Consider the following 10,073-nt stretch of genomic DNA (forward strand, 5'->3'; position numbering starts at 1 on the left):
ATTTGAAGTGGGTAGGGATAAAATTCACATCTCTCACTTATAGTTCGCCGACGACATAATCCTATTTTTGGATGCTTCCACAACCAACATCACAAACACTAAACGGGTAATCGAATGTTTCGAGATTCTCACAGGTTTGAGAGTTAACTTTTGCAAAAGTAGTATTGTTGCTATTAACTCAGTGGAAGTGGAACTTCTAGAAAATTTCAAATCCTTGTTGGGATGCAAAGAGGAGAATCTCTCCATTACCTACCTTGGGATGCCTCTTGGAGGGAATCCAAAATCCCTCAATTTCTGGAGACTAGTGATGGAGAAATGCGAGAAGAAACTATTGACTTGGAAAAAGTGTTATCTCTCAAAAGGGGGTAGGCTTACTCTCTTAAAGGCCTCCTTATCAAATCTGCCATTCTACTTTCTTTCTGTTTTCTAGATTCCGACTAAAGTCAGAAATCAGATTGAGAAGCTTCAAAGGAACTTTCTTTGGGAAGGTGGTGGAGATAAGAGAAACCGTTTAGTCAGCTGTAAACAAGTATGCAGACCTAAAGAGGAAGGCGGTTTGGGTATTGGACAGCTTAAAGAGAAAAATTCTTCTCTCCTAGGCAAATGGCCCAGGAGATTTCCGAAGGAACCCAATGCTCTTTGGACAGCTGTCATCTCAAGTAAATATGGACAAAATACTAACGGGTGGGATTGCAATCTCCATTTGAACAGGATAAAGGCCACAAATCCTTGGAAAGGTATATGTTCCATTTATACTTCTTTCTTTCCTTTTATAAGGTATAAAGTGGGAAATGGTTCCAAAATTAAATTCTGGAAAGATCTTTGGTGGGGGGAATCTACCCTGGAAACCTCTTTCCCTAGGCTGTTTAACCTTTCCCTTGACCAAGAAGCATCTATTTCTTCTTGCCCCCCAAACCAGACCGCCGAGAAATCTTTAATCCTCCACCTCAGAAGACCCCTAAGGGACTTGGAGATTTCTGATTTAATAGCCTTAATCCAAACCCTAAAAAATGCCTACATATCCCCCTCTCGTTCTGACACCCGAATATGGACCCTTCACCCAAATGGCGAATTCTCTTCTAAGTCTATATTCAGGGCTTTGACTGCTGATGATCAGCATTCCTCTTTTCCTTACAAGAAAATCTGGTGTAGCCACATCCCCTCAAGAATTTGCTTCTTTGTTTGGGACGCCTGTCTCCAGAAAGTTAATACTTGTGACCTCCTACAGAAAAAACTCTTGGGAAGATGCTCCATATCTCCTCATGTTTGTATTTTATGTCTCAGCAAGGGTGAATCTGCAGATCACATTCTTCTTCACTGCAGTTTCACTCAAAGGATATGGTCCCACTTCTTGAATATGGCAGGTTATAGCTGGGCTTTTCCAAAACACATCATGGACATCTTGAATCAATGGCAAGGAACAAGGCTAAGCAAAAGGGGTAAAGTCTTTTGGCAATCAGTGCTACATGCAGTGATGTGGGGTGTTTGGGATGAAAGAAACAACCACATCTTCGACAATAAAAGCAGAACCTTGGAGGAGTTGATCTCAGACGTTACCTCTCTTTGCATCGTTTGGACGGTGAATTCAGCTCTGTTCAAAGGACTTTCAATCAATGATCTTATCAGAGATATTCACCCCTTTCTGTTTCTCCCTCATCCCCAGCAAACATCCTTGAGGTACCCCATATCGATCAGTGAAAGAGTGATAACCCTTAATTTTGACGGTTGTGCCTTAGGTAATCCGGGCCTTGCAGGTATTGGTGGTACAGTTAGGGACAAAAGGAGCAATATTTGCTGGACTTTTAGTGGTCCAATCAGCTGGGCTGACTCCACAAAGGCTGAAATATTGGCTGCTCTCACCGGAATCAGGATAATAAAGAATTTGGGAATTCAGAATTTGATCAATGTAGGTGATTCAGCAAATACGATAAAATGGTTAAGAGACAAAGAGGGGGGGCCCTTGGAGACTGTATCATTATCTGACTGAAGCTTGGGATTCTTTGGATGGTTTGAAAGTTAATTTAGTTTGGATTCTTAGGGAACACAATCATACTCCAGATGGCCTAAATTTGGTGTGTATTTGGAGCATTTGTATAGCGACAAGCTTCCTCCTTTGTAACTTGTAGGGGTTCCCCCCTGCTTTGTATATCTCCCCTTTAAATTTTCTCAAAAAAATTAGAGCTTCCTTGGACTATCATTATTGGAATGTCCCATGCAGCAATGGTATGTTGTCACATGCACTAATGAAGGGTAAACAACAACAGAAATCTTGAGATAGTACAGATATGGGGTCCACCACATGAGGGCATGGTCAACCTGAATATTGATTAATTCTCTGAGAATCCATGTCTCTCAAAAATTGGTGGTATATACAGATATGGTAATTACATAGTAATTTATCCTGTTCAGAGCTGGCAGGTCTTGGGATTCAGTGAGACTGAGCTTCTGTCTTTATTGCTAGGTCTCTGGTAATCATTAGTGAAGAAAAGTTTACCTGCATATCATCTGTCATGGGTTTAGAGAGACTCATAATTGGGGATAATCCTAGATGTTAATTAATTGGGTGAAAACATGGTCTTGGGTGCATGGTGGCTCTGCTATCAGTTAAGAGAGGTATGGTCTTTGGCAGCCAGATTGAACCTCTTGTTCAATTGGTTACAGAAATCAGCCAATTAAACTGCTGACAGCCTATCCTTGCGAGCTGTAATGACTGAGTTATGTTGGATTTTCTTTCATAATCTAGACATTATTTATTTTTTCTTTTAACTTAGTATGTCATACATAGAGGACCTTATCTTTATGGGTTGAGGCCGTCTTTGGTACCTTTTGTGTTAGTCCTAGGGGCTTGTATGTGCTTATTTACACTTATTCTAAATGCTTTTTTTGGAAGATATTCTTAGTTGTTCAACTTATTATTTTCTATGATATTTGGCATGGTTAATCGTACTGTTTTACTCGTTAGGGAAGGGTTCATTTCCTATGTTCTGATGTTGTTCTTAGTGCATTTTTCCTTCTAATTAGCATTGCTATTGGACGAGAAGGAGGTGTTGCACCTCTTATAGCGCTGGCACGCTCAGATGCTGAAGTAAGTATTGAGCATTGATTGATAACCTACTTTCTATTTTACTTTTCTGTAAGGTTCCATTATTTGCAAGTAAGAGCAAAACGATTTGCACAGAACTGGAGTACAAGTCATTTTCCAGGAAATATACATTCTCTTTCAAGAAGTGTATTCACTTCCTACTTATTTACATGCAGCCAAACACATAGGATGTATTTTCCTAGTATGGTGGCTATCTTCTGGAAAATGACTTTATACTTCAACTTTATATTAATTATTTTCTGCTCATTTGTGTGTGAATAAACATAGTTTTAGAATCTCTTGACTTTCTGTATGGTAATGCCAATTGCAATGTGGATGTCAAGGATTTTTTCTTTTGTTTCATTTTTTCTGGAGTATGTGCATCATTGTTCTTTGAAATCCAAAGTCTATGTTCTGGCATGTGGCCATGTTTAATGATTTGCTCACATCAAGAGAAGCTGTGTTTCCTCTTTTTTAGCTTGAGATGAATGCTAATTATTTTATCACATGATTGGCAATGCAAAGGTAAATTTGTGGATTGGTCTAGTCTATATTGATTTTTTGGTTGTGCTAGAAGAGTTGGTTATATGTGTCAAGTTGTTTCTTAGCTCAATATGTAAATGGAGAGTTGGTTATATATGTTAAATTATTGTTTATCAATTTAATTTGTAAAATGCATAGTTGATTCTGGCAACAACTATTCTAGCAATCAATAACAGCTTTACAGTGACAGGGTGATCGGCAATCGCTGATGTAAGTAGGCAAGAAAACCTAATATGATGTAGGTCAGTCCAATTTAAAGTTCTTGATCTAACTTTCGTATTATAGCAGCTAGGATTTGATTAATGAATCACAAAGAAGTGAATATCAAAATAGGAGTAAGAGCAAACTAAGGATTTGAGCAAGGAAACTCTAACTGGAATTAGGGTGTAAGATTCAAGATAAGGGAGTTGAGGGATTTCACATCTACTCAAACAAGAATGATAGCCAGACCTTGAATAAGTTAGAGGGCATACCACCACAACTGTGCTATGCCTTAAATTGGAGCTGAAAGGTGCCAAAATTTACTTATGAAAAAAAGGTGCCAAAATTTCAATACGATGCTAAAATGACGTGACTTGTCTTCCATTATAATGTCGACCCATATCTTTCATTCTTTTGTAGGCTAATAATAAACTGGATGGCCTCCTCCTAGGAGGCTTTGTTGATTCTTGTGACTGCTGAAAACAGATTAGAAAGCACCTAGATTACTATTACAACTACGACTACCTGAGACTCTGATTACACTGAAAATTGATAAGGCAAAAATTAGAAGTACTCAAACAATTTTAGATTTCCATAAATGAAATCAAGTAAACTTGCACTGTTACTCATTATCATCATCATTGTCGTCGTTGTTGTCCTTGTCTTATCCCAACTATATGGGGTCTGCTACATGAATCCTGTTTCACCAATCCATTTTATTTAAGGCCATATCCTCTGTTAAATTATTAGTGCTTAAATCATTTCTTTCTACTTGTACCCATGTCCTTTTTGGTCTACCCCTAGCACTTCTAGCCCCTTCAACATGTAGTAAATCACTTCCAACTGGTGCTGTTGATGGTCTTCTATGCATGCGACTAAACCATCTTAGTCTACTGTCTCCCATTTTATCACCTATTGGGGCTACTCCTACGTTCCTACAGATGACTTTGTTTGTGATCCTATCCTTTCTAGTTTTTCTGCTCATCCATCTTAGCATTCATATTTCTGCCACATTTATTTTCTGGACATGTTGTTTCTTGACTGCCCAACACTCTGCTCCATACAACATAGCTGGCCTTGCAACTGTTTTTTATAAATTTCCTACTTGAACTGTTACTCTGAAATGCTAAAGAACAAAAAAGAAATATACTCTGTGAGTGCTGAGCATATTTTTTTATCCATCATAAGAGGGCCTTAAATATGTGGAAATACATTTTTTTCTCGTCTCTTCAGGAACTAACCCTTATGAGATTTTTTGATTGTGGCCATCTTTCTTTGGTGGCACCAAGGCCAAAATGTTTTGGAATGCATTCCTTTTGCTGTTTGTCAGGGGATTTAGAGAAAACGAAATAGATGGATTTTCATGACAAGGTGTGGGCAAAAACCTATTTGGGAGGATTTTTTTTTTGTGGAATTCTATGGATCTTATGGTTAATGATCTGTGGACACTTGTCTCTGTTATAGTACTTATTTGAGATTTTTTTTCCCTTTTTGATGTTCTCTGGACTTTGTAATCTCTTCTTGTATACGTATCCGAAGTTCCAAACAAAAAACACAAAGAAAAGAAAAAAAGGTTCAGCATAGTATTCAGGATTTAAATTCTGCTATAGCTACAAGCCCATGTGCTATTCTGATTTTGGTTATAACTCTTGGATGACATCCAAAAAAATGTGACATTATTTAAATGCGGTGTTTTTTACGTGGCAAGAAAAATCACTTAACAGAGTGAAGAAAATGACTATTGTAGTGGTTATGCATTGGGTTTTAATAATCCAGGAGATTGTAACAGAACAAGTTCCTCCTAGTTGAACCTCCAACTAACTTAACATTGATTAGTGTCCCTTAGATAACCAGGTCTGTCAGTTATCTGGGTCTAATGGGTACATTGGGCAGTATTGTCAATGTGGTGAGGTGATGACTTGTTGTTTTGGCTTCCCTAGTTGATGCAATAACTAGTCTAGGCCTAGGTGCTGACTGTTTTAACACAAAAAAGATAAAGGGCCATCCTGGGAAAGATAAAGGGCCATCCAGGGTCTTGGGAGGGTAGACTTGTTATGGACCTAGCCTTTGGCATTGTTTTTTGGGCTCTAAGTGGCTGCTCTCATACACAAATCTGTGTTCAGCCCCAGATTTTACCGTTGCACCAAGCAGTGGCCTGAAGGTGCTGACAACTCCAAAATAAAGATATGTTCTAAATTTAAGATATTGATGCAATCTTGTATACAAGTTAATATATATTGCAAACATGCAATAAATGAATGAGGGGGGTCAAGGTTGTATTGCAGTTATATATATTGCAAACATGCAATACAGGTTAATATATATTGCAATCTTGTATACAATTAATGGAAGGCTGGATAGCCAAGCTAGGTAACTTTTTGTAAAGCAGGGTGGGTGGTCAAGGTTAGAGGGAACAGGTTTTTAGGGTCCCTGAGTATAGCATCTTGCTGTATTTTTATTCATATTAATACATTTATACTTTACCTTCTCTCTCTCTCTCAAAAAAAAAAGATAGGTAACCATAGTCTTTATTTATTTATTTATTTTTAAAAGATTGCCACCTTGACTATTTGATGTGACCCCTTTGTGTCAATATTGTAAAGGGGGGTTTCAATATTTTAGCTCTAAGGTTCAAAATATTCCCTCCTTCATGAAAGATAGCATCAACTTATCTACTTGGCACCTTTGGACATGTTTGTTTCGTGTTCTCTCAGTATGTTATTTGGTTGTTTCATATAATAACTTTAATCTTGTTATCTACTTGTGCTTATGGTTTCAACATCACTTTGTGAATATCTTAGAGATTGGAAGTGAATAAAATAATTCATGGATTTTTGTTTATATGTTTCTTGTGTTCAGACACCTAAATAATTGCCATTGCTTTACTTTTGTTATCTAAAAGGTCTTCATGTTGCCAGACAGGAGGCCTTTTGGATATTATGTAAATTAAATTTTGGGTGTTCATTCTTTTACAGGATGTCCATGAGACTGCTGCAGGGGCATTGTGGAATCTTGCTTTCAATCCGGGTAATGCTCTACGTATAGTTGAGGAAGGGGGAGTTCCAGCCCTTGTTAACCTTTGTTCATCATCAGCATCAAAAATGGCACGCTTCATGGCAGCACTGGCATTGGCTTATATGTTTGATGGAAGGTACATGATCATCTTGGTTATCATGCAAAAAATATTGAAATATCTTGCATCTGAATGCTTGGACAGAAGAATTTTTGGAGAGACATAAGAAAAGAAAGTTCTTTAAGAACCAGGTTTTGACAGTACCTCATGTATATCATGGTTCATTTCTAAGACCACAAATGAACATGGTTTAATGGATTAGGCCTGCCATATCTCTTGACTTCTGTTTGGCTATAAGACCAGATATGGCAAAGAGACAACATAGATAACATGTTGGCACAAGAGTCTTACACAAGCATGCACCTGTTTACATGTTATTGGTTTTCTTTTTTCCTCGTTTTTTTTTTGGGGGGGGGGAGGGGGGTGTTATTACAATGTCAGGTGCTACTCTTCTGTATGTGTGCCATATTGTCAACATTAATCTTTGCGCATGTCCACATATGTCTTTGTTCTGGAGGCTGTCCTAACTCAAAGTGCTAGGTTTCCCATGGATATATTCTTTACAAATATGAGAACTATTTGACATGACAACAGTCAACACCATACGGTAGAAAGATTTCATACCTGTCATCCTGTCTAGGTATGGATAGAGCAAACTTTCGTCACAAATAGGTGCCTAGGAGAAACGAATTGAGTAAAATTAGAAACCATTGTTAGGCTGATTGCTAGGGGTGGTCAATATGCCAAGAGGTTACAGCATCTATGGCTTATGCCTGTTGGATACGAGGTTCAGTTAACGTTATGTTTCATTATGCTGGAATATTTCCTATAGTGACTGTATTTTTTATTGGTGAATTTTGCATTTGTAAAGTTTGTATTTATTTTATAAATTGGTATAATGGTCTTGATATTATATAAACCATGTTGATATTGTGTACAGAATGGATGAAGTTGCCTTGATAGGGTCATCATCTGAAGGTAGTTCAAAGAGTGTAAGTTTAGATGGTGCCAGAAGGATGGCCTTGAAGAATATTGAAACTTTTGTGCGTACATTTTCGGATCAACAAACCTTCTATGCTGCGGCTGCTTCATCAGCACCTGCATCCTTGGCGCAAGTAGCTGAGGCAGCACGTATCCAAGAAGCAGGACATCTAAGATGCAGGTTTTTACTTTGTTGTATGTTTTTTCCCAGAATTTCAAGTCATTGCTCATTTGCCATGTTTGTGTTTCTTTCCTGCGTGACTTACCAACTATTGTAACTTTGACCTTGCTAAATTGTCATTTGCCAATTGCCTTCATGTGCTTGCTATAATGTTGACTAATCATCAACTGGCTCATATTTTAGTCTCCGTCTCTTAAAGAGCCAATAGAAAAATTGAAGGTCATATTAGTCAATTCTATGTCAAGTTTTACTTTCTTGACTTTGATATTTCACCTTTATCTCTGCATTTTATGTCAGTCTTATGCAATTCTGTCCTCCTTCCCCCCTTCCCTGCAGTGGTGCTGAGATTGGAAGGTTTGTTGCCATGCTTCGGAATTCTTCCTCTATCCTTAAATCATGTGCTTCTTTTGCTCTTCTCCAGGTAAGCAAAGAATGGCCTTCCAGGCAAGCTTGCATTAGATTAACTTCTCTGGAGTTATTTCATCACTACCTTTAGAAGTTGAAATAATACAATTTTGATGAGATGATCAAACTTTTCTGGCTTGAAAAATTAGTTTGTGAACGTACCAAAAAAATAATTTGTGCATGTTACCCTTTAATTGCAGTTTACCATCCCAGGTGGCCGACATGCAATGCACCATGCGTGCCTATTGCAGAAGGCCGGTGCAGCTCGGGTCCTTCGTGCTGCTGCTGCATCAGCAACAGCTCCCATTGAAGCGAAAATCTTTGCAAAGATTGTACTTCGAAATCTTGAACACCACCATGTGGAGGCTTCCATTTGAAGCTTGACTGTACAGCGGAGAATGTTTCAATCTACACTCAGCAACGGAGGTCAATCTCTGCCTTGAATTCTCTTAGCATTCTTCTCCTAGCTATCCTATACAGTGCTATAGAATATTTTTACTCATGTAACTACAATTCTCAATGATTACCAAAGAAAAACTAGAATCGTCAAGAGCTGAAGCATGGCTTGCTCTCAGTTGGATTTCTCTCTAGACGGCAGTTGTGCTTGCTAGTGTAGGGGCTCTTTTGAATTAGGAAAGAGAGAAAGTTATTAGGTCTTTTCCTCTTTCTCTTTTCCTTTTTATTTATTTTTTAATTTTTTGTTTCATCAGTATTTATGGTGTGTTATGAATGTGGTTTTTTTTTTCTTTGTTTTTCTTTTTTATTGTACTGGGTACTGGGGGCACTAAAGGACCGGTATCTATCATTTTTGCATTTCTGTATTCTTTGCGAGAATTCGTCTTATTATAATTAAGTATAAGTAACTTGAGACCTAATATGTTTCATGTTCATTTTTCGCTTGACTACTTTGCCGTTTGCTATTTCTGGCCTTATGTATGGTGCAATGCCTCCACTAAAGACCAATAACGAATCCTGATATCTTGGGATTCATTGTTGAATCATGGATGACTGATTTCAAGGATGGTTAGGGGGGTGTAATGTCCAGGGAACCGATTGGGCGAGGGGACTAAGAGGAGTAGAGCAGAATAGGAGCAGAGGTCTGTGCAATAATGGGCGAAGGCTCACTCTTGATGGTGGCTCAAGGAGCAAATAATAATGTACAACAAAGTATGTTGATAAATCTAGTGAAATGGGGGCAGAATAAGACCCAGATTGGTGCTGAATTGGAATAGGGTGGCATCCATGACCATGACTATGAACAGGATGGTGAGGCCTTAATCTGAGGTTAGAGTGTATTGGCAAGTGATAAATTCAAGGGGTCAGCATAATGCAAATGTGTCTCCTATTCCCATATGAGCAAATGCCAAGGTCCAACCACGTGATCAACCATTTGGTTTGAAGGATAATATGGAAACCACTACAAAATTCTAGACATCCAGAAAGAAACTGTATTTGATTATGGCAATTTCATTTTTGTAAACCAAAGCCAGATGGGTAAGTGATGGAAACAGCATGGGCCAAAATGGCAGAATTTTAAGATAACAAGGAATTGTGCTCTCTTTTATGATGTGGACCGATTCAGTATCGAGGTGATAACCCAAAATCTT

General features: G+C 38.2%; 1 protein-coding gene across 4 annotated transcripts in view; it reads left to right on the forward strand.

The window, feature by feature from the left end:
* The window catches only part of LOC148848335 (protein ARABIDILLO 1-like), a 31,369-nt gene extending 22,028 nt beyond the window's left edge, over positions 1-9,341 (forward strand). The window contains exons 8-12 of one of the 4 annotated variants that reach the window (XM_088949306.1): positions 3,001-3,085; positions 6,802-6,977; positions 7,840-8,075; positions 8,398-8,482; positions 8,667-9,341. In XM_088949306.1, the coding sequence (XP_088805432.1) occupies positions 3,001-3,085; positions 6,802-6,977; positions 7,840-8,075; positions 8,398-8,482; positions 8,667-8,850 (766 nt within the window). In that variant the 3' untranslated portion in view covers positions 8,851-9,341. The remainder of the gene's footprint in view (positions 1-3,000; positions 3,086-6,801; positions 6,978-7,839; positions 8,076-8,397; positions 8,483-8,666) is intronic. The other 3 variants (XM_088949308.1, XM_088949307.1, XM_088949309.1) reach the window with 3 other exon arrangements.
* The last annotated feature ends 732 nt before the right edge of the window (positions 9,342-10,073 follow it).

The sequence above is a fragment of the Nelumbo lutea genome, chromosome 6, assembly GCF_056320005.1.
Source record: "Nelumbo lutea isolate HS-2025 chromosome 6, American lotus-T2T, whole genome shotgun sequence".
Lineage (NCBI taxonomy): Eukaryota > Viridiplantae > Streptophyta > Magnoliopsida > Proteales > Nelumbonaceae > Nelumbo > Nelumbo lutea.